The following is a 26007-nucleotide window of genomic DNA, read 5'->3' on the forward strand; positions in this document are numbered from 1 at the left end:
ACGTACTGCTGTCTCAAAAACTTAACATTATTGCACACATAAAAAGCAAATAATGCACCAATTCGACTTAACTTAAGGGCTCCAGACTTTATGTGTTGTCTTCGGTAGTGAAAGTTCAACAGTTTGCATCCCAAATTTGTGGAGCCCTTATCGGCAACTCCGTTGTTGTGGTAAGCCCGACAGGACCCTGTTTCGCGGTCTCAAGCTTTGTCAAGGGCAAAAACCTAGCAACAGTGTCTTCTATCTGAATCGCCAAACTGGTTAAAAATTAAAAAAATTAAAAACACTGGCGATTCAGATAGAAGACACTGTTGCTAGGTTTTTGCCCTTGACAAAGCTTGAGACCGCGAAACAGGGTCCTGTCGGGCTTACCACAACAACGGAGTTGCCGATAAGGGCTCCACAAATTTGGGATGCAAACTGTTGAACTTTCACTACCGAAGACAACACATAAAGTCTGGAGCCCTTAAGTTAAGTCGAATTGGTGCATTATTTGCTTTTTATGTGTGCAATAATGTTAAGTTTTTGAGACAGCAGTACGTTTCAATTAAAAGTCTAAATATAACACGAAACTACTGGCTGGCTGGAGGTAGTCTATGATTACAATTGCAGACGTGTGAGGCATATGATACGCTGATATACACAGTCGCTAAAAATGCTATGAGATAACCTCTACAGCCTATAAGATATATATTGCCACATACAAGTTTTGTCCTACTATTGTTGTGTATTCATACAGAGCCCTCTTGGGAACAAAACACAGCCATTGATTTTGTATTTGTATATTTCTAGGATAAGCAGCACAAAATCTGTTGTACTGTTTTGGGATCTTGCCAGGTACTTGTGAGCTGAATTGTTCACTGTTGGAAACAGGATACTGGGCTTGATAGACCTTCGATCTGTCCCAGTTTGGCAACGCTTATGTTCTTATGGGTAATGAGCCAATTAATGGCAATAATCGGGCACTAAAAATCAGTGTGCTAGCAATCAATTATTGGTATTGGCACCAATTTTGATTTCCATGCACATTTTGCTTTGTGCTGTTCTACAAAACTGCATGCCCAAATGCCATGCATAGTGTGCAACCCAAAAGAGGGCGTGTCATGGGAGGGGCATAGGTGGGTCCGTGGCATTCTGAAAATTTGCGTGCAATTTTATAGAATACTGGGGCGCCATCATGGTGCATGGTGGATTTTACAGCATGTACTTCTCTTTTTGCAGAAATTAATACTTTTGAAGAAATTAGTACTACAGCCCTAGTTGCTATAGGGCTTATAAATTTAAATGAATGAGCCCAAAATCGGCTATCATTTGAGCACCCAAACACATTCTCAAGTGAACCTCAAACCGTGTACTGTGTTCAGTTATATTCACCAAGTATATGGTATCTCGGGGTCTGGGGCTTCAGAGACACAGCAGGTTTCTGTCCTCTTTTTTTTCTTTTTTAATGTTTACTCTTTTTTTTCTGCCCTTTCTTATATTTGGTTGGTGTTCTTTCTCTTGATTGGTTTTAGCTGTATAATTTTTAATGTTTCTGTACGCCGCTTTAATGGTTGTCCTTAAGCGGCCTATCAAATAAAATAACCTTGAACCTTGTATAAGTGAAAATCACTCTTATCTACAGATTATATATTGAACCATGTCCCAACCCTCAATTTCCAGCAGAATAAAATATTCAAAAGCAGCTTCTCTCATACATAGAAAAATAGTCACTTTTCTGCATAACCGTGATGTAATGCAAACACTGGGTTCTACAGAGCTCCATTTTGGATAAAACTCCTTCCTCAGGAGCATAATTTATGCTTCTAAATTTATACTCATAATTTAGGAGCGTAAATTTAGGAGCATAACCTTTATAGAATAAAGCCCCAAGGGGCTCTTTTACTAAGCCACATAGGTGTCTATGTGCGTCCCACACACGTCAATTTGGAACTACCGCCAGGCTATTGCATGGCCCGGGTGGTAATTCCATTTTTTACACGTGTCAGAAAATATTTGTTAATTTTCTAACATGTGGCGCTAACCAGGCGGTAATTGGCAGTGTACGTGTTCTGACGATTACTGCCTACTTAACATGTGAGACCTTACCACTAAGTCAGTGGGTGGCAGTAAGGTCTCAGACCCAAAATGGATGCGCGCCAATTTTTATTTTGCTGCACGTACATTTTCGCCCCCCCCCCAGGCCTTTTTTACAGGCACGCTGAAAAATGGACCAGCGCGTGTCCAAAACATTCGCCTACACTAGCGCAGGCCATTTTTAGCTTGCCTTATTAAAAGGACCCCTTAGTGTTAGATCGGGTATAAGTTTTTTTGTTTGTTTTTTTTTTTTAATAAAAATGATGATTCCCAGGTAAGGTTGAATCAATATTTATGTACAATTCAGTTCGGCCCCAAATACATTATTCGTATTTTGCCAAATGGCGATTTAAATTCAAATGCAAATAATCTGGGGCTCTGCGGTGCTGAATCCTACTGAAATAAACTCTTGATGTCTGATTTTGCGTTGTTTCTTTTATTTATGTTAAAGCTCAGTGCCCATTATTTGTGTTCGGTATTCATATTTGGCTGAATAATATTTTTCATTGTTCGTATTTGGCCAAATAGTAAAATATGCTATTCAATACAGCTCTATTCCCAGGTGCTGCATTTGCAACTTTGTTGGGGTTGTATCATTGTAGAAGCTGTGCTATATGATGATGGCAGTGGTATCCTCTGCGATGACTTAAGTTTGTACAAATTGCACGTACAAAACAAATTGTAAATTCAATAAACATTATGAACACAGAAACCATCCCGTAAACATACCATCCTTCCTGTAATGGAGAAGGTGTATCTGATCCTCTCGTTATATGGAAAACTGGGACACACTGCCATGATTTTATAGTGCTGACTGGACAATGTTCATTGTAGGTCCTATAGGTTTGAGGTTTCTCATTTAACAACCGCTTTTAAAAGTTGAGCTCAGCAAATTTTAGGGATCATTCTTAACAGAGGTAGACTTGTTTCATGAGAAGATATTCTCTTCCCTCCGCTTTCACTTTCTTTTTTTTCTTTTTTTTCCCATGCCTCTCTGCAGATCATCAGTGTTACAATGGGTCTGGAACGGACTATAGAGGAACCGTCAGCAGCACCAAGTCAGGTCATCAGTGTCAGCCATGGAGCAGCCAGTTTCCTCACAGCCACCATCTGACGAGCGCTGAGTTTCCGGAAATAGGAGGCGGGCATGCTTACTGTCGAAACCCCGGAGGGCAGTTAGAAGGCCCGTGGTGCTTCACACAGAACAGAAATGTGCGCATGGAGCTGTGTGAAGTCCCTGCCTGCAGTATGTATTGTTTTTTCTTTTACTTTCATTTTTATGAACTTTTAAAATGGAAATGATAGAAACGCGAAACTCCAAAATTTACATTTAAGTCCTTTTACTAAGGTGTGCCGAAAAGTGGTCTGCGCTAGTGTACACACGTGTATTGGACGCGCGCAGGTCGATTTTTCAGCGCACCTGCAAAAAAGGCCTTTTTTGGGGGGTCGAAAATGGACGTGCGGCAAAATGAAAATTGGCACGCGTTCATTTTGGGCCTGAGACCTTAATGCCACCCATTCACTTAGCGGTAAGGTCTCACACGTCAACCGGGCGGTAATCGTCAGTGTGCATACAATGTCGGTTACCGCCCGGTTAGCGCCACGCGCCAGAAAATAAAATATATTTTCCGGTGCATGTACTGGACGCACGTAAAAAATGAATTACCACCTGGGCCACGCAGTAGCCGGGCAGTAGTTCTGAATTGGCACGCATTGGGCGCACGTAGGCGCACACGCAGCTTAATAAAAGGGGGCCCCATAGTCATTTCTGAGGCTGTACTTTGGGCAGAGTTGAGACAGGATTGTGGTTCACGAGAGTACGTTATAAAATATGCAGGTATACATATAGAAAACATGCACACATTTACACGTTTCGGATGTGCATTCGTGCCCTGCTAGAGCTGTACCTAGTGTTTTGTTCGGGTGCATAGGCGTCTATGTTGCCCTTATGTTTTTTTTATCTTGAAATAAGCTTTTGCATTTTTCCTAGGCTGATATGTTTAAAGATAAAGATATATACAATATTGATGGACTTTTTAATATATTTATAAATAGGATACAAGGACGGATGATGACACAGATGGCTTTCTAGTGTATGGTAACTACACCTTAAAAGTGGAAAGCTGCTGTGTGGTCCTCCATCCTTTAAAAAAACATAACAATTTATATAGTGTTTGTATTCTAACACTAAGTGTTGGCTTTGGTTTTTGTGTATTTTTTTCACCTATTTTTGGGGGGCTGGGGGACGTTGAATTATTTAGACCTTATAAAATAGGCGCATTTTTGGTTTCTTGTTCCTCTAGCATGCACTGAGGGGCCGATGCACAAAAGTCCCCGGAAAGAACCGCTTGCTATTTCCACCTCGGTAAACGTTACCGAGGTTGAAATAACGAGCGATTCGCAAAAGAAATCACATGCAAATGAGCTGCACTGACTCTTAACAAGCAGCCCGGTAGGGAAAGTGCCAAGTGCCAGGTCATGCGTATAGCAGTCAATTGGTAAGTGTGGCTACTATGCTTATGCCCAGAATGCCTCCACAATGTTTCACGATTTTCAAGTTTTATTATAATTTACTATCCTGACGAACAGGGAACACCATCTAGGTGGCGTACAGTCTAAAATCATATCTGGGCTAAACTATCAGACGGGACAACATACATTAGGGATAGGTGAAGAACTCCAGTTTGTTAATGGGAAAGAGAGAGGAGAGGTAAAAACGTAAGGTTTACTACACATGCTTCCAAACTCACAGAATCTGGCCTCCCTTAAAGGTGTAAAATAAAATAGAAGAAACTTGATCATGAAATGCTTAAAAACTCGGAAGAGAAATGTTTTAAGATCAGACTTAAATGTATTTACAGACACAAATAAGTGGGTGATGAATTCCAAAGCTCTGGAGCTTGAACTGAGAAAATAGCATGTCTACATTCATGATGAATTTCCCTATAGGTAGGCACATTTGATGTTGAAGTAATTCAGATCTGAGGGCCCCAAGGTGGGAAATAAGGAACTAAATAACGTGCTAAGTACAGGGAATTGTCGTAGAATCAGGTCTTATGTGCTAGTAGTAACATTTTGTAGGCAATATGGTGCATAATGGATAACCAATGAGCATTTGTAAGATGGAGTGATATGATCAAATTTTTTTAGGCCATTGATAATTTTAATAGCTGTATCCTGGATTATTTAAAGTCTTTGGTCTTTAACTCAGAGACCTATATATAAAAAATTACAGTAATCTAAGTGGCTAATTACTAAAGAGTACACCAGTATATTCAAAGCAGATGGATATATCAAGGACTGAATGGACTTAATCAAATGGAGCTTATAGAAAGAACGCTGTACAACTTGTGATATCTGAGCCCGAAAAGATAGTCTGGAATCCAAGCTGCATGTATGAAAGTGAAACGCTGTCTGGCAGATTGTTTTATTCTAGGCCGCCACAGCTCCCCACCCGTCCCTACCTTGAGACAACCGCCCTGCAAGTACCTTTTTGCGATCTGGCTCAAAGACCTATGACATGTCATCCCTCTGCTACTGCTTCATGGCTCTTCTCCCCTCCAATACTGCTGCAATGTCAAATTTAACAGTTGCCAGCTGCCTTTCTCTCCGTTTTTGTGAATGACTAGCTCCTAGCCTGTCCTTATGTGCCGGCCCAGTTCCAGCCCTTTCCTCAAGCTCAGGTGGAGGAGGGTGGGTTTTTGGGTGCAAACAGAACAGAAGGAAGGCGTGGACTCAGGGGAGCTGCCATCAGCAGCCCCATGTGGTGATGTGGGCACAGATCGCTGGTCTCTTATAAGAATGTGTTGCAGCCTTTGCTGTTTCTACTAGGGATGGCTTTTAGCGAGCCTGCAGAATTTTAGCTCCAAGCAGGGAAGCAAGGATCCCCTGATACTGAAATGCAAATGAGGGGGATCCCTTGGGGGGTCTGGGCACAGCCAGCTGTGATTAGCTTGCTTCAGAAGCCTCGTTAGCTTCTAGTGCTTGGCATGAGACATTTGGCAGACCCTTGGCTTTAAACGATGCATAATCCCTTTTTAGCAATTACATTGGGGATTTTGGCAAACTCTTTTAAACTGGTGCCACCCTGACAAAACTTTCACGATAAGAGGAATTTTCAAAAGTACAAAAGATGAAGCAACCTCAGGGGGTACAACAAGAGGAGGAAAAAGCAGAAGGAAAGGGATAGCCGTCATGCTATGACAGCTCCTGACCTCCCATTAAAAAAATCAGTTGGAAAGGGTAGGGTCTGCATTTTGTGCAACGCACCTAAACAGCTGTGCATCACTAGGAATGCACATTTAAATACTGATCAGCTCATTTGAATATATATGCATGTGATTCCCGTTGTCTGCTACCGTGAACAGTAAAAGACATGCAGAGCCCCTTTGTGCATTTTTCGTTGAATACCGGACTCGTTAAACTAGCTGAAACCAGTCCAGATTGCACATTGCTACCTTGGAAAGTTTTGTTCATCAAGCCCTGAATGATTAAAGGCTCGAGATTTGTTTTGCTCAAGGCTTGTTTTTTTGTTGTTGTTGGTGTTTTTTTGTTTCTTTTTATTGCTCATGCTTTTACAGTAGTAGTTTAAAGCAACTTGTAAGTACAATATATATTTCTCTTTCCCTAGAAGGCTTTTAATAGAGGATTCATTTAATTGTCAGACGTCATAAGGAACATCAGTAGGACTTGAGCCCTGACTCCTCTGGTTTTCAGCCCAGTGTTTTTTAACTACTAGGCTGCCCCTCCACTTCAATTTGTTTCCTGAACTGTTTTTTTTTGAAAACACAATAAAGTGGTGTGTGTACACTATGCATTAAAAAAAATGCCAAGTATATGTCAGAAACTACAGAGATCCACACACTCATAAAATACAGACAGGCAAAATTAATTGTAGTCTGAAACAGTCTCTTCACAATCTGCTGATAACTGCAGGGCCCAAAGCCCAAAAGTTCAAAACTAAGGAACCTCAATAGAAGCCTCAACTCTGGGAATAGAGCCAGAACCTTCTACTCCTTTAAAAGCCAATGAGAAGAACCAGTTCTTAAGGCCTTTTTTAAACCCAAAATGGTGACCTATTCACCCTAAGATCACGGGACATGAAATTCCATAAAAATGGAGCCTGGAAACAAAATCTGAGCGGCAAGTTATTTCAACTTTTTCTAGTAGCTGGGGGAACAGTGAACGGATTCAGTTGGGAGGATCTGAAAACAGTACAGGAACTTATTGAATAAGATCGGAGAGATACTGTAGAAGATCAGAATTTAATGTTCGATGAACAAGAATCAATATCTTATTCTTTAATCTAAACAACACAAGAAGCCAGTGATAATCGAACAGTAAAGAAGTGACATGATTGTACTTGTGGCAGCTGCTAAGCAGTATTCTGAATGAATTGTACACATTTTAACGATGAAGTCTTCAACCTCACAAACAGGATGCTACAGTAGTCTAGACGAATCAGGACGAGATGTGAATAAAGAGATGCAGTTCCTTTCCTTGCAAGAATGATCAAAGTGAGATAATTTTCCTTAGCATAAAGAAACAATTCTGGACTGTCAAAATCTGAGGATCAAAGGTCACGTGAGTATCAAGGTCACAAGTAAACCAAGTGTGGGTCACTACTTCCATTGGTAAAATGGAAATCAGAATAGATGGGTGGATTTCTCTCTAGTAATACAGATGTTTTCACATTTGGGGGGGATAAATCTTTAATCTTTGAGATGAAAACAATTTAACTACTGCATTTATGGTCCCTTTTACAAAGCAGCGGTAAGCCCAACATGGACTTACCACTCGCTAAAAAGGAAGTACCGCTGAGCTACCGCAGCAAGCCTGGTGGTAGTTCCCACCCCCAGTGCACTGTCATAGCTGCATTGAGCCTGCCATGATTGGGAAAGCGCGGGGTACAAATATAACAAAAATAAATAAATCTGGTGCTACAAAAATATTTTTTTTTTTGTAGCGCCGGGGTGTACCTGGTATTAATCGGACAGTGCCACGCGTTGCCCGGTTACCGTAAGAAGCCTTACCGCCACCTCAATCGGTGGCGGTATGGACTCTCCCCCCGCATGGCCATTTCTTTAAAAAAAAAAAAAGAAAAAAGACCTACCTTTAAAAGGGGGGCCTCGGCACATGTCAAAAATATGCCACAGCTTGGTAAAAGAGGCCCTAAGGAAGGCATTTAAACCCCCAAGATTAAGAATAGAGAAGGAATCAGAAATAGCTAACGTTGTATATCATCTGTGTAGATAAAATACTGGCTCCAAAATGTTGGATGATGGTGGCCAGCTGAGATGGAAAAAGATTACGCAATATTGGGGCTAAGCTTGAGCCCTGTATAGAGGTATGTGTGAGCGGCCAGGGTTCTGGCCTTATGCTATGGCTTTGGACACAAAATAAGGTCAATCAAGCCCAGGTTCTGAACTAAAGAAAGTATTTATTTATATCAACACAAAGATGTTCCTGGTTTTTACCATATATAGACACAGCAAGATTACAAACAAATATTCTATACATGCACGCTCCATAAGTAGGACCAAAGATAATTTTTTATACACCCCTTCACACCCTAGGGCACACTGCATGTCCGCACAGAAGAAATTGAAAGTTTTGCATTTGAAATTACCTGAAAGTTTTGACCATTTAGGAAAGATTTGAACCACCTTAGTAGAGTACCACTTATACTCAGATCTGTCAGTTGCACAATCAGCGAACATCTCACGGTTCACTAGATTAAACAATATTCATATTGGAGTGAAGGAGTGGCCTAATGGTTAGTGCAGTGGGCCTTGATCCTGGCAACCTAGGTTCAATTCCCACTGCAGCTCCTTGTGACTTTGGTCAAGTCACTTAACCCTCCATTGCTCCAGGTACCGAAACTTAGATTGTGAGCCCTCTAGGGACAGAGAAAGTGCCTGCATATAATATATGCAGAGCTGTGTACATCTGGCAGCGCTATAGAAATGATTAGTAGTAATATCTAGAAGGGTTATAATGTGTATCTACTAGAATGTGGATTAATAGATTTTGTTTGTCTTTGCCATTAGTTCTGGCTCAGCACTGTGGCTACACCAGTTAAGCTTCCGGATATCTGCTCCTGGGGCTGACCAGTATGATTTTAACAGGCATGAGTTTCTCCTTCACTTTGAATATCGATCTTCTAATACTTAGATTTAGAAAATGGGAAATGATTTGAATTTGATTGTGTGCTCGGGTTTTAGTGCCGTACCGTACGTCCATGTACATTGGTTCCCTTTATCACAGACCCATAATCTGTGAGGTTCTCTTTTAAGACATTGGATGCAAAAGAAGTGAACAAGTATTGCTTGACAATCATGAAATGCTGTATTTCAAGAAAGAACATTCAGTAACGGAGGAGTGATGCCACCAGTGCACGGTTTGGTGCGTTGCTCAGTGGGTGGGAGTATAGTACATTCAGACTGAGCCCTATTCCTTGCAGAATGCAGAGTTGTTTGACCTGTACTTGTCAGATGAGCTTTTCACGTCCTGCAGATGGAGGCATTGCCATATTATACAGTAAAGAGAGAGGCATCAAGTGAAGTCTGACATTACAGGAATCAACAGGGAGTGGCTGAACATTTTGTATGCGGCTTTTACTATAACTTGCCAATATTGGTGTATACTCACTTATGGCCTGATTAACCCTGTCAACACTGCCCTCCTTTCTTTCCTCATTTTTCACACACAGAATGTTGGGTAAAATAAATGCCTCAATGTGTTCAGAGGATGATTTTTAAAAAGTTTTTACACAATTGTTTACAGTTGTAGGACTGAATTCTGTAAATGGCACCAACTAAAAAATATGCTAAATGCTACTCTATAGTTAGGCTCCATTTATAGAATAGCGCTTACCTCCAGGAAGTGCGCCTAGCTTTACACCAACTAAACCCTGCCTCTTGCCTAAATTAGGCGCGGATCCCCCTTATTGTTTAACAGTGCGTATAAATTACAGGAATGCTTCAATCTGCCCATGACCCTCCCATGGTCACACATCCTTTTGGAGCCATATGTAAATTATTGGATTCATCTATGACTTTTGAACTTCAGGTGAATTTGGTAGTTAAAAAGACTTTTTTTCAGACTGAAATTTACGACTTACACAATCAAATTTTTATTGGGAACATTTCAGAGTGGTGATCCAGGCAGTGATTTTATCACTGTTGGATTATAGTAATACATTATATAAAGGACTGTCTTCTAAATTACTGAGAAAGTTATGCTTGATTCAAAATATAGCAGCAAAATTGATTTTATCATAAATTAAATTTGTCCATGTGTCCCCTCTGCTTTTAAATTGGCTAAAGGTTGATTCATGAGTTACATTTAAAATTTGCTGTTTAATTTTTAAATCTTTAATTGGTGATGTTCTGGATAATTTTCCTTCAATGAAGACGTTAGGATCTCGTAATAACGAACATTTACTGCTGTCTTTTCCAATTGTTAAAGGAATACATTATAAGAAAGTTCATGAAGGATCTTTTTCTTACTATGTGGTTAAGCAATGGAATGTTACCCTTAAATATTCATCAAAGTCTTTTTATAGTTTAGAAATAAATTGAAGACTTTGCTATTTTAAATTAGTTGATATTTAATATTGATACTTTTATTAATGTTTGTAAACCACTCTGAACCTGTTTCAGGGATTTTGTAGGATATAAAATTCTATTAGCATGACATATAAGTACATAAGTATTGTCATACTGGGACAGACCAAAGGTCCATCAAGCCCAGCATCCTGTTTCCAGCAGTGGCCAATCCAGGTTACAAGTACCTGGCAAGATCCCAAAACAGTACAACACATTTTATGCTGCTTATCCTAGAAATAAGTGATTCAGCAAGCCATAATAGTTTGTTACAGGGCACGATACAGTATGAACTGGGTCTAATACTGTGAAGTTTATGGCGGCTTCATGGTTTTTTTGATACTGACAAAAGCAAGTGTGCTACAGTTAAGACATTGTGCTATAGACGCAATGGTGCAACAGCAGTAAAGACATGATAAAAAGAGACAATTATAGGTATTTATGGTTTATAGAGCACTAATTGGATATTTTTTGAGTGATAGTTTGTTGCACTATAGGTGGTCGGGGGCTGTCTATGATTATAAAATTGTCACAGCTGCAGGCTCATCATTCATGTGATGGTAATTGCCTTTGTTACTGGATGAGATGTCCCCTTAACAAACAATAGCATTGCAATCCACAAACTACAGATTGTGCATGTCACGGAATATAAAGGTGGAACATTGCCATACAGATCATTTTTTGATTATCCTAGAAATAAGCAGTGGATTTTCCCCAAGTCCATTTTAATAATGACTTACTGACTTTTCTTTTAGAAAGTTATCCAAACCTTTTTTAAAACCCACTAAGCTAACTGCTTTTACTACATTCTCTGGCAACGAATTCCAGAGTTTAATTACACATTGAGTGAAGAAATATTTTCTCTAATTCGTTTTAAATTTACTACTTTGTAGCTTCATTGCGTGCCCCCTAGGCCTAGTATTTTTGGAAAGAGTAAACAAGCAATTCACGTCTACCTGTTCCTCTCCTCTCAGCCGTCTTTTCTCCAAGCTGAAGAGCCCTAGCCGCTTTAGCCTTTCCTCATAGGGAAGTTGTCCCATCCCCTTTATCATTTTCATCGCCCTTCTCTGTACCTTTTCTAATTCCACTATATCTTTTTTGAGATGTGGTGACCAGAATTGCACACAATATTCGAGGTTCGGTCGCACTCTGTATCAGGTGTTCAGCACTGCATGCATCTGGTAGCGCTATACAAATGTTAATAATTATAATAATTATAGCATCCTCATTTTTGTTATCCATTCCTTTCATAACAATATCTAACATTCTATTTGCTTTCTTAGCCTTCACATGATGACCTCATTGCATTACATATAATCATCAAGACCTTACAAAACAGTTTGCACTGAGCATCTGCTGTCACCTGGTGCATCTGCAGAAAAAAATGAAAGCTGTGTTTTTTTCCTACTTAACAAGCATTTTGTTGTTAAATATGTTGTTTTGAGAAATACGTCATCTCATTTAATTCTGTGACAGATACCCGTGATAAAACCAAAATGGAGATCCTGTACATCCTGGTGCCAAGCATTGCGATCCCCTTGGTTATAGCCTGCCTTTTCTTCTTGGTCTGTATGTGCCGGAATAAACAGAAGACATCTGCTTCCACCCCCCAGCGTCGGCAGCTGATGGCATCTCCAAGCCAGGACATGGAAATGCCACTTATGAACCAGCACAAACCACAGGTACTTCTTGCACACTTACATAAAAGGTAGTATACACAAGAATGGTCATTGCATCATTGTTATATAGTACATCGCCCTTACATAGTGAGCTGTTGTGTTGTAACATCCCTTGAACTCAGATTTGACTCGGTACATAAATCTAAGATGCATGCTTTAATTATTGTTCTGCTCGGATTCTGTATTCTAACTGCTGTGTACTATTTCAGATTGGGGAGGCAGTCTATAAGTCTAGTACATCAAGCAAATACTGCATACCTGAAAGAAAGATTAGGAGGGTGCAATGCCTACGAAAGTTATGGCAAGAGACAAGTGTCCTGCCCTCTGATATTTTACAGCCACCAACTGATAGTGCGGCTTCAAAACTAGGTCATGGGTAGACCCTTCCCTGTCCTAAAAGCTGCAAGGGGATGTTCATAGGCGGTCGGTGGCCCAACTGTTTGGGGAGGCTAAAGGGGGTGGGGCCAGGGGTGGAGCTTAAATCCATAATTGTCTGATAACACACAGAAAAAATAAATAAATAAAAATAAAAGTCACAATTAATACCTTTTATTAAATTTAGATATTAGCTATGTATCATATGTCAAAGAATAAAGTGGTTGCTCAAAGCATATAGTAACCACAATCGCTCAACTGCAAAACACTATGCACAACTTTGTGCAAAAACACACTCAGAACCTTACTGTACCATAAATATTACACTGGGCAGAACCTAATACACCAATATACCACCCATACGGAAAATGCAGACCCCCAACAATATGAAACAAGAGATCATAATATCACGATTCTCATGTAGAGCCACAAAACACCCTAATTCATGTTTAATGTGGGATAAAATGCCATAAATAAGTAAATAAATATAAACTTTTAATGTTGAGCACCTGATTCTCAAAGTGGACATATTCCAAACACTATAATGAAAATAAAATAATCTTTTCTACCTTTGTTGTCTGGTGACTTTGTTTTTCTGATCATGCTGGCCAAGTATCCGATTCTGCTGCTATCTGTCCTCTTAACTCTGGTTCCAGGGCTTCCTTTCCATTTATTTCTTTACTTTCTGCCTTTCTTCTTCATTTCTTGCCTTACATCCGTAAGTAAAAGCTGGGTCCTCTGCAGACTTGACTGTCCAGTGGATCCAGCTTCTGCCTATTTTCTCCATCGATGTGCAGGTTTTCTCCCTTTTCCCTCATCTCATCTCCTTCCTCTGTCTTCCCTCTCCTCCATGCATGTCCAGAATTTCTCCCCTTCATTCATGTGCATCTCCTTCCTGTCTTCCCGTCTCACCATCCATGTCCAGCAACCCTCTTCTCCCCTCTAGCCACCCACCCATGTCCAGCAAATCTCCTCTCCCCTGACCTCCCCTCCACCCATGTCCAGCAACCCTCCTCTCTCCCCTGCCATCCCCTCCATCCACCCATGTCCAGCAACCCTCCTCTCCCCTCTAGCCACCCACCCATGTCCAGCAAATCTCCTCTCCCGTGACCTCCCCTCCACCCATGTCCAGCAACCCTCCTCTCTCCCCTGCCATCCCCTATCCACCCATTCCAGCAACCCTCCTCTCTCCCCTGCCATCCCCTCTATCCACCCATTCCAGCAACCCTCCTCTCTCCCCTGCCATCCCCTCTATCCACCCATTCCAGCAACCCTCCTCTCTCCTCTGCCATCCCCTCTATCCACCCATTCCAGCAACCCTCCTCTCTCCTCTGCCATCCCCTCTATCCACCCATTCCAGCAAACCCTCCTCTCCCCTGCCCTCCATGCATATCCAGCGAATTCCCTTCTGTCCCCTGCCCCCCCTCCATCCATACCCGGCAGCGCCAGCGCGATTCTCCTCTCCCCTTTCCCTCCCCTTGTTAACTATCTGGCCCGCGCCATTTTTAATTTACCTGCGTTCCAGCGTCGGCCCGCCGCGTCATTTCAAAGCCCGCCCTGCTGCCTGTCTCTATTCTTCCCTCCCTTCGCGATGTGATTCGTTCGGCAGAGTCCCGCCTTCTGACATCATTTCCTCGAGGGCGGGACTCTGCCGAACGAGCACATCGCGAAGGGAGGGAAGAATAGAGACAGGCAGCAGGGCAGGCTTTGAAATGACACGGCGGGCCAACGCTGGAACGCAGGTAAATTAAAGATGACGCGGGGCCAATAGTAAACAAGGGGAGGGAAAGGGGAGATTCACGGCGCCACTCGCTTGCTCGCCCGACGCCTAACTCTTTCCTGCTGGCTGGGGAGGCTTAGCCTCCCCAAGCCTCTTATACCGGGCGCCTATGGGGATGTTGTTCTCAATCTTCCAACTACATTATTGGGCCGCAGTGCAAACTTGCTTAAGGGTCTGGTTGAGATATTCTTTGCTTCCTTCTAGACCCACTTGAGTAACATCAGGCAAATGTGTCTTGTTATCTAAAGGTCCCTCATCTTCTAGAGTTAGGTCAATGTGTTTAAAACAGCCCTGGTCATATGTTTGAAATCTGAATAGCCATTTGGAAATGTGTGCACATCCCAGGCAATGTACCTGGCCCTACTAAAGAAACAATTCTACCATCAGATTGAGACGCTAGTAGGAAGGTGAGATGAAATATAGCAAATTGAGAGCAAGAAGGGAAAGGGAAATGGGACTTGATATACCGCCTAGCTCAGGTTTTTGCAACTACATTCAAAGCGGTTTACATATATTCAGGTACTTATTTTGTACCAGGAGCAATGGAGGGTTAAGTGACTTGCCCAGAGTCACAAGGAGCTGCAGTGGGAATCAAACTCAGTTCCCCAGGATCAAAGTCCACTGCACTAACCACTAGGCTACTCCTCCACCGGCAGTCAGGCCTCATGATGTCACCAGGGCTAAGTACTGAATTTCCAGAAATATGCATTACATATTTCATTTAACAAATGGCTTTGTACATTCACAAGATTGTGGTTGGATCCCCAGAGAACCAGATGCATTGGAAAGATGAAAAAACATGGTGTGTACTAATCAGTCTTAATATCTGTATCCTTGTATACAATTGTCTTCTGGAAACTAGCAGTGAAAATGGAACCCATTTGCATATGAGCTAGGAGTAACATCGAATTTTAAACTTGCAGGGCTGTAAAAGTATCTGAAAAAAATGCCCATTATCCCTCTTGTTCTATAACAGTGGTTCTCAACCTTTTTTCGGTTGTAACACACCTCAAAATGTTCACATGCGAGACACACTGAACATTACATTTTGCAGTTAAACAAAGAAAACACTCTCTATATCATTTCTTCGTCGCTAACAATGATACAAGGGAAATAGACGCCAGAGTCTGTATGATGCTGGGGTGGAGGAGAGGGATGGGCTGATAGATGTAGGAACTAGCAACGATGATTAAGTACCTGACTTCCTAGATAGCTCTTCCTAATCTGCCACACACAAGGTTGTTAAAAAAAAAAAACAAAAACACAAATGTGCTGTCTCTCAAAGTTTTGGCGACACACCAGTGTGTACTGACACACAGGTTGAGAACCACTGTTCTGTAACAGTGGTGCCTAAATTTACACACTGATTACTTATGTAACTTATAAAATACTAACATGACAGAGGAGTGGGAAGACAGAACAGGATGTAAACCAAGGCGGACCCTGTGCCCTTCATTGGCAGTTGCAGCCGACAGCTAGTACTGAGGGGATTGTTTGAACCCTCATGTCCCTTCCCCAGCCTGCCAGGTACTATAAAAAATTGTGGCTTTGATGGGCTTTAGTCAGTCAAGCATATGGAGCCCACATAAATATGTTATAAACTCCCCAAAACAGGGACCAATGTGGTTCTGACGACTGAGTTATCGAGTGCTTCTTCTTACCTGTTGCTTCTACCACTGCCAGTTTTTCTCAGCAAACTGGAGGGCAATTTACAGGGGATGAGAAGAGACAGACATCTGTGGGGAACGGTGGCTCTGGTCCTCTGCCGTCTTTCCCCAACCCACTCACCCACACACACTTGTTAGTGCCAGGAGTTAACTTACCAGGGCAAAAAAAACTGCCTTCAGAATTAGCATTATTGAGAGGAGCCCTCCTAAACATTTGGGCCCTAGGCATGTACCTACAGTGAAACCTCGGTTTTCGTTGACGTCGGTTTTTGTCGGTTTCGGATTTCGTTGATTTTTTTCGACTATAAATTTGTATCGGAAGATGGACGTCCTCCTGATTTGGGGCGTCCTCGTAAATTGCCTCTGTTTTCGCCGGTTTCGGATTTCACTGATTGTTTTCGGACGGATTATCGACGAAAACCGAGGTTTCACTGTAGTTTGCCTTTGCCTTAATCCTGCCCTGGCTGTGTCTGACCAGAGGATCAGAACCTAAGGAAAAGCATTACACGAGTTCCCCAGTGGCTAGTATAGAGTGCTAGCACTAGGCCATGCCTCAGCTATATTATTGTTGTTTAGGGTATTGTACAGAGTTTCTAAATTTGTTTGTTATTAATTATTCTAAATGCAACCTAATAGAAATACACTGGGAAAAATGTGAATATTATCGAATCGATATTCAAAATGATTTAACTGGTCAGAAACGGCTCCTGCCTGGTTAAATCGCTTGTTTGGAGCTAACTTCTCATTTTCAGCAGCACTCAGTTATTGCCGCTGAAAATGTCTGTTTAGGGCCAGATTCTATATATGGCGCCTGAAAAATCCACGTGGTAAACATTTCCGCCTGTGTATTCTATAAGTGATGCCTAGATTTAAGCGCGGTATATAGAATATGCCTAGTTGATATCACAATGCCTAAAACTACGCACATCCATTTACACCGATGAAAACATGGCGTAAATCTTGGCATGTAGATTTACGCACAGTGGGACATATTCTATAAGCAGTGCCCCATTTCCCCACCCTTTTTGCCTGTTTGCATTAAAATTTAGGCACAGTGCTTTACAGAATATGCTTAGGGATTTCTGTGCGCAAATTCTAATTATTGCTTGTTAAGTGCTGATTAGGTTGTTAAAGACAATTAAGTTATGTGCATTGTTATAGAATCCGCCTAGATTTCAGTGCGGAATTCTAGGCATGCTATATAGAATCTGGGGGTTAACGTCTAAATGAAAACCGGCCATTTTGGGGCAGAGTCAGCACTTGGCCAGTTAAATATTAATATTCAGCACTTAACTGGCTAAGGAACTGCATAAATAGGACAACATAAAAATAAGTCCTATCTTTGGGGCCCTTTTACTAAGCCGCGGTAAGAACTAACGCGTGCTTACCTCAGCAAAAACAAAGTACTTACCGTGGGGCACACTGAGGCGTCCTGTGGTAATTTTTGAATGTGTGTGCTTCCCATATGCTAAAAAACAATATTATTTAGCACTGGGGGTGGGTCGGGGGTAGAGAGTAGGCACGTCCTGTGCTAATTAGTTGACGAAGCTACATTGCCATGCGTGAGCCCTTACCGCCTACCGAATAAGTGTAGTTAAGTGCTCATTCATTAATGGGTAAATTATTGTAAGGGGATGGGACGACTTTCCTATGAGGAAAGGCTAAAGCAGCTGGAGCTCTTCAGCTTGGAGAAAAGGTGGCTGAGGGGTGATATAATAGAGGTATATAAAATAATGAGTGGAGTGGAAAAGATAGATATGGAGCGTCTGTTTACGCTTTCCAAAAATACTAGGACAAGGGGGCATGTGATGAAGCTGGAGTGCAGTAAGTTTAAAACAAATAAGAGAAAATCTTTCTTTACTCAGCGCGTAATTCGACTCTGGAATTTGTTGCCGGAGAATGTGGTTAGCTTAGCAGAGTTTAAGAAAGGTTTGGATGGCTTCCTGAAGGAAAAGGCAATAGAATGTTATTAAATGGACATAGGGAAAAATCAACTATTCCTGGGACAAGCAGTACAAAATGCTTTACTCTGTGGAACTTGTCGGGTGATTGTGACCTGGATTGGCCACTGTCGGAGACAGGGTGCTGGGCTAGATGGGCTTTTGGTCTGTCCCAGTGTGCCGATGCTTATGTCATTAATGGTAAAAATAGGAAAATCAACCATTTTACCCATGCGGTAAAAATAGCTTTAATGCGTGGGAGCTAAGACCACTTTTTATAGCAGCTTAATAAAAGGGACCCTTTATATGGTTGTGCATAGCTGTTTTAGTGCCAAATATTGCACTTAACTGGCTATCTGATAGCTAGCTCTAGAAACCTGGAAATTCAATGCCAAAGCCTAGACATGGCCTAGCATTGAATTTCCGGGCATAATGGCGGCAACAGTCAACAAAACGTGGAGCATCCCTGCCTGAATAACAACCCCTATGCTTTTTTTTTTTTTTTTTTTACCAGTCTTGTAGAATTATGCCAATAGAAAATTCTAACCAAATAAAAAATAATGATAAAATAAAATAGACCAAGAATGTATAGAAAATGACAGATGACAGAAAATTAGAAACAATCAGGACAGGTGGTGACGACCGAGGGAAGGAATGAAAACTCTGAAGTCCAATATGTTAAAAAAAGGCTTTATTAGGATGACACACAGTTTGCAATAAGTTGACCGACATGGGCGTGTTTTGGCACAATAGGCTGTGAGATTGAAGAGTGAGGAGCTCCTGACCGAACTAAACTACTGCTACTATAAATCACTTCTATAGCGCTACCAGTCATACGCAGCGCTTTACAATTGAACATGAAGAAGAAAGACAGTCCCTGCTCAAAACTACTACTACTACTAAACATTTCTATAGCGCTACTAGATTACGCAGTGCTGTACAAATGAGCTAACAATCTAAATCAGGACAAACAGAACCAAAAAGGATAAGGGAAGGACAGACAGAAGGACACATAAGGATAAGATAAAAGTTACAAGTCAGGAGTCGAAAGCAGCATCAAACAGGTAGGCCTTTAGCCCAGATTTGAAGGCAGCCAGGGATGGAGCTAGACGTAATGGCTCAGGAAGCCTATTCCAGGCATAAGGTGCGGCGAGATAGAAGGAGCGGAGTCTGGAGTTAGCGATGAAGGAGAAGGGTGCTATCAGGAGAGATTTGCCCAGTGAACGGAGGGTTACAGAAGGAGTGTAGCGAGAGATGAGGGTGGAGAGGTAGTGAGGGGCTGCAGAGTGAATGCACTTATAGGTCAACAAGAGGAGATGAATTGTATACAGAAACGGATAGGGAGCCAGTGAAGTGATTTTAGGAGAGGGCTGATATGGGCATAACGACAAGATAAACAAGATAAACATGAGCTATTACAATAATTGAGTCATATTGCTGTTGCATACATACATTGGCACCTAATATATACCCCAGATGCAGGCATATTGTGCTGAAGCGCAGCCATGTCAGGTCAACTTACTGCCTATTGCAACATTGTGTCATCCTAATAAAGCCTTTTTTACCACATTGGACTTGTTTTCATTTCCTTTCTGAGTTGTCACTGCTTATCCTGGTTGTTTACCAGGGGCGGACTGACCGTTTGGGCAACCGGGCAGTGCCCGAGGGCCCACAGGCTCTGCCCGGATGCCCGCCGTTCTCCCCATTCCCACACACTACCTTCCTGCCATGGCCACCATTGCTGCTGTTATAGCAGTGGCGGCAAAAACAGAAATAAAGATCGCGAAGCGGAGCCGCACTGTTCCTCCTGTTTGCGGCTGCCGGTCTCGCCTTCCTCTAACAATTTCCTGTTCCGAGGCAGAGCCAGTCAGCTGCGAGCAAGAAGGGAACAACGGTGCAGCCCCGCAATCTTTTTTTTCTATTTTTGCCACCACTGCTGAAACAGCGGCAGGGCAGCAGCAGTGGTGGCCACGGCAGGGGGTTATTGGGTGGGAGTGGGGATAGCCTGGTCCTGGTGTGCCAGTGGTACTGGGGGTGTCCGTGGGGGGGTGGGGAGAGAGAAGGTTTGGGTGTTGGGTGGGGCTGAAAAAAGGACTGTAACGCTGGATGGAAGGGAGAGGGTGTGATTGAGGGTAGGGTGGAAGAGTGGGGATATGGGGATTAGGTGGGGTGATAGTGGGGACACATAAATTGAGCATGAATAAAGAGGACCCCAGTTACAGGGTGACTGGGTGATGGGGAAGGACAGGCGATGGATGGAATGGGGAGGGGGAACAGATGCCGGATGGAAGGGAGAAGAGATGGGACAGATGCTGGATGGAAAGAGGGAGAGGAGGGACAGACACTGGATGAGGGAGAAAGAAGGGACATATGTCAGATGGAAATGGGGAGAGGAGGGACAGACACTGGATGAAGGGGATGGAAGGGGGAGAGAGGATGCAGATGTTGGATGGAACTGGGGAGAGACTGTGGCCTGAGTGGATGGAAGTGAAGAGAGAGGGCCAGATACTGGATGGAGGAGGGAGAAAAAGAGGAGAGACTCTGGATGGAAGTGAGGAGAGAGAAGGGTCAGATGCTGGATGGAAAGGGGGTGAGAGGGGGCAGACGTTAGATGGAAAGGGGGAAGAGAGGAGGCAGATGCTGGATGGAAAGGGGCAAGAGAGGGAGGGAGCAGATGCTGGATGGAAAGGGGGGCGGGATAGAGAGGGATGGACGCTGGCGAGAGTTAAGAGATTGAGGAAAAAAGAAACAAGAGACTGGGACCAACACAATTAGAATAAAGTAAATGGGCAGACAACAAAGGTAGGAAAAATGAATTTTATTTTTAGTTTAGTATAAAGTAGTGTGGTAGCTGTGTTAATAAAGAAAATGGAAATAAGATGATATCTTTATTGGACTAATTTTAATACATTTTTGCTAATGTTTGGAGACCCAATCCTCCTTTCTCATGTCAGAACAGAATACCTTAATAGCAGTATACTGTCCTGACCTGAGGAAAGAGGTTTTGGCCTTTGAAAGCTAACTGGAAAATATATTTGATCCAATAAATTGGTATCATATTTTCCATTTTTTTTGTTTTGTGTGTATTTGTTAAACTATAGTATAGTGATTGAAATATGTTAGTTTTTGAAATTTGCATCTGCGGGCGGGGCAGTATCAGCAGCGCAGCAGGTAGAAAAGAACTGGAATGGTGGGGGCGTCAGCTGTGGCGGTAGGGGGCATCGGGCAGTGGCCAGGTGGGGAGCCCAGACCACTCTCATTCTGCCCCTGTTGTTTACTAATCTGTGAAGACTGGTCCTTTTGGTTTTCCAGAAAATTGGAAACAGAAACCAGGTAAAATTGAATCTGTATATTCAGTATTGCAATTCTCACTTGATTGGGAGCAGCATGAAAGAAAATAGTGCTTCAAAAATGTGAATAAAGGCTGTAACAAATTGTGGACACAAAGCTGGAATGATTATATTTGCTCTTTCATATATTTTTTTTTTCTTCTGTCGTTACAGACTAAGCTTCGAGAGATCAACTTGTCTACGGTGAGGTTTATGGAAGAGTTAGGCGAAGACCGGTTTGGGAAAGTCTTCAAGGGACATCTGTTTGGCACTGCTCCAGGAGAACAAACTCAGGCTGCCGCTATCAAGACTCTGAAAGACAAGGTAGAGGTGGCTCTTAGAGAAGAATTCAAACATGAAGCAATGATGAGGTTCCGCTTACAGCACCCAAATATTGTCTCCCTGCTGGGGGTTGTGACAAAAGAGCAGCCTATGTGTATGATTTTTGGCTATTCTGCACACAGCGACCTTCATGAGTTTTTAGTCATGAGGTCACCGCATTCCGATGTTGGCAGCACAGATGATGACAAAACTGTAAAGTCTACTCTAGAACCGGCAGATTTCCTTCACATCGTGACACAGATAGCAGCGGGAATGGAGTTCCTGTCAAGTCATCATGTTGTCCACAAGGATTTAGCAACCAGAAATGTTCTGGTGTTTGATAAACTCAATATGAAAATATCTGATCTTGGACTTTTCAGAGAAGTGTATTCTGCTGATTACTATAAGCTGCTGGGGAATAATCTTCTTCCCATTCGCTGGATGTCTCCTGAGGCAATCATGTATGGTAAATTTTCTATTGATTCTGATATCTGGTCATACGGAGTAGTGGTCTGGGAAACCTTTGGCTATGGCCTGCAGCCTTACTGTGGTTATTCAAACCAGGATGTCATTGAGATGATAAGGAATCGTCAGGTTCTACCATGTCCTGATGAGTGCCCTGCGTGGATATATGCCTTGATGTTGGAATGCTGGAATGAATTCCCTGCAAGAAGACCAAGATTTAAAGATCTCCACTCTAGACTAAGAACCTGGGAAAACATTTCTAACTATAACAGCTCAGCTCCAACCTCTGGAGCGAGCAACACCACACAGACAAGTTCTCTCAGCACAAGCCCAGTTAGCAATGTCAGTAATACTAGATATGTTGGACCAAAGCAGAAAGCCCAACCTTTCCCTCAGCCACAGTTTATACAAATGAAAGGACAGATCAGGCCCATGGTCCCACCACCTCAGCTCTACATTCCTGTCAATGGCTACCAACCAATGCCTGCCTATGGAGCCTACCTGCCCAACTTCTATCCTGTGCAAATCCCTATGCAAATGGCGCCACAGCAAATGCCCCCACAGATGATCCCCAAACCAGGATCCCACCACAGTGGGAGCGGTTCCACCAGCACAGGCTATGTGACGACAGCGCCCTCCAATACATCTGTGGCAGACAGAGCTGCTCTGCTAGCTGAGGGCATGGAGGATACACGTCTCACAGCAGAAGATGTATCCCAGAACACTCTCCAGGAGGAAGAGAGGGGCACTGTACCGGAAACAGAATTGCTAGGTGATGACATACCTCATCGTGTGGATGAAGCGGGGATTCAGTTAGAAGCTTGAGCTGGACTTTTTTTTTCCCTTTTTTGTTTGGGGGAGGGGGGCAATGAGGCAGAATTCCACAAAACTTCAATGGCAGATGAATCCAAGATCTCCCACAGTTTTGAGAATGTAAACTCAGGCGAGGGAATTAAGCTGTTTGAGCTAGAGTTTAGCCACAAATAACCAAATACAGCCTATACTAATACACCAGAATTGTTGAAAATTGTAACCGGATACTTGTTGCATATGTTTGGATCTCAAATAGCTGGATTTAATTTTTTTTTTTTTTTTTTTTTTGCTGCTGTTAATGGAATGACAATTTTGAAGTAGGCTACTTTAATATCATATACTGTTGCCATGCAACAAATTGCAAAGTAGCATTGCACACATCATGCCGTCTCATGGTCTGTGATTGTAATTTTTACAGATGATACTTAAGTCACTGGCTGAGGGGAAGGGGGAGTGTATAGGAATCTAACCTCACTACGTTGCTCTGAATGTGTTTACCCTGACTGGTGGACAGCTTGGAATGATGGTATTTATCTGGTCAGCACTTAGAGTGCTGTTTCACATTAAAAATTCATCTTTATAATAGACTATATGGAAGAGCTGAAAAAGAGGACCCAAGGAAAAACAAGCAAGTTGTCTTCTTCATTCGCCTAATGAATCCAAAAGCCAAAAGAGCCAAATGAAACCTAAAAATATATATATATTATGTAAAGAATTAATGTTTTCTTGTACTGCTGTATAATTTTCTTTTGCAGCAAGTGACCTTGAATCCGTTTTCATTAAAAAATGGAAAGAAATGGAGCCCGGTGCACTAACTGACTCAAGCCAGTCCCATCACTCTCCCTCCTCACCTGTTCTTTGTGAAACCGTGAGAGGCATTTTCAAACTGCAGGTGCCAGAATTTGGGGCAGGTTTTATTAAACTACATTTGAATTTAATAGGGGGAGTATGGTAGGCAAGACTATATATAAGGAGAGATGTCCTCAGTCTCTCTGGTACACAAGTGTTTGATTTGGTATATTATTTGGAGTGGTAATATACAGAATGTTGTTTTTTGTTCCTCCTTCAAGAATGAATCATGTACAGACTTCTCAAAATGTGTAATTTATGTGTTTTAGTACATTTTATATATACCTTTTTTTAACTGAAGTACTTGGAAAGAATGACTATAATTTAACCGTTTACATTGTTACGTTGTATTTTTAATTTTTTTTAATTGTGTAAACCATTCCATACATTTCACGATTTAAATTTCTGTAAAACAAACACCACCCCCTCACACACACACAAACATTGTTGTATTGTAGCCAACACAAATGCATTGAGTAAAACCCAGATATATGTTTCATGTAATAAAATGGTAGATGAAGTGTGGTTAAGTCCTTTATCCCTGAGGCTTCTGTAGGAGTTTTCTTATACAGGGTTTTACAAACGGCAAAGTGCACTGTTTATTTAATAGATTTATGTTCACCCTGCAGTGCTGCTCAACCAATGATGGAGAGCCAGTGGCCCTCCGAGCATCTCTTACATCACGGTTTTATAAAGGCCCTACAAAGTGGAATATTGTTACTTGGAAAGGGTGAATCTGGCTGTGAGACTCAGGGCTCCTTTTACTAAGCCGTGGTAAAAAGTGGCCTGCGGTAGTGTAGGGCTAGGCATGTGTACTGGGCGCTTTTTTTTTTTTTTAATGGGGGGGGGGGAGGGCCTGCAGTAAAAATGAAACCAGCATGCGCCCAAAACCGGCCTGAGCCTTTAATGGTACCCATTGATCTAGCGGTAAAGGCTCACACACTACACGCGCAGTGACCAGTTGGAGCGCACCAAGTGCATAGGAGGAAATAAATAATTCATCCATGTGTTATGGGCGTGCGCCAAATCTGAAATTACTAACAGGGGGTGCATTGGCCTGGCACTAGTGTCATTTAGGCATGTACTGCACGCGCCTAGAGCCTACCACGGCTTAGTAAAAGGGCCACTCAGTGACCACTTGCTGAAGCCCCTGAAGGTGAACTGTCAGTGCGGATGTTCGGTGTGCATTGGACTGAACATGGTATGAGTGGCTTTTCCAGTGCACTGCCTTTCATGTGGCTTCAGACTGGTTTTACATGGGAGTCTAGAAGAAGCCCTGTTGTTTACGCATTACTGGGAAGAGGGCTTGGGAGCTAATAAAAAGATTGTGTTCAATAAATTTAAGAACTTAAATACAGCATGCCTTGTATTTTTAATTATTTACATTTGAAAATGGAAAGACAGTTTTCTCCTCATTTTTGTTTAAAATTATACGGGACAAGAACATAAGTTAGTCTAAGAAAAAAAAAACATTGAACACCATTAGCTATACATGGCTTAATGTGCATCATTGCTAAAGGTATAAAGTAGAAAATATGAATTACAGGGCATGTGTAAATAAATGTGTAAACATTGTACTAAGTAATAAATATAGTAATAATATTAAAGGGAGCATCAATATTCAGAAATTATGTAGAAACAGGTTATAGATCCTAATCAAGAGAAAACCACTAATCAGTGTCCAGACCTATTATACTATCATACACTCCCCATGGGTATGTAATAAATATTGCATCATGAAAAATAATTTCTGAAACATATACTCATAAAGTGAACAGTTCAAAAAAAAACATTTCACAAACCAATTCCAGTTTGTCTTTAATAATGTACACTGCACAAAAAATATATGACACTTATCTGAAACATGGTACTGCAAGCAGGGATGGTTTATGACACCCAATGCCAACAGTGCCAGAATCTTCAGAGCACGGGACTCGAACCCACAAGGCATTTCGGTGCCCCCCCCCCCCCACACCCACACCCACTTCTGGAGTTATTGTTTACACCATCAGAAATGATCAGCACTAAAAATCTTTATGCAGTGCCCAAAGATCCAGTGGACCTTCGTCTGTTTCTTAAATGTAGCACATACAATGCCACTGACTTA

General features: G+C 42.1%; 1 protein-coding gene across 1 annotated transcript in view; it reads left to right on the top strand.

Moving 5' to 3' along the window:
* The window catches only part of LOC115459210 (tyrosine-protein kinase transmembrane receptor ROR2-like), a gene marked incomplete at its 5' end in the record, with an annotated part of 47147 nt that extends 23841 nt beyond the window's left edge, over positions 1-23306 (top strand). Inside the window, 3 exons of the mRNA XM_030189075.1 lie at positions 3077-3322; positions 12159-12364; positions 21627-23306. Of these exons, the coding sequence (XP_030044935.1) occupies positions 3077-3322; positions 12159-12364; positions 21627-23063 (1889 nt within the window). The remainder of the gene's footprint in view (positions 1-3076; positions 3323-12158; positions 12365-21626) is intronic.
* Between the last annotated feature and the right edge of the window lie 2701 nt (positions 23307-26007).

Source organism: Microcaecilia unicolor, unplaced genomic scaffold, assembly GCF_901765095.1.
Source record: "Microcaecilia unicolor unplaced genomic scaffold, aMicUni1.1, whole genome shotgun sequence".
Taxonomy (NCBI): Eukaryota; Metazoa; Chordata; class Amphibia; order Gymnophiona; family Siphonopidae; genus Microcaecilia; species Microcaecilia unicolor.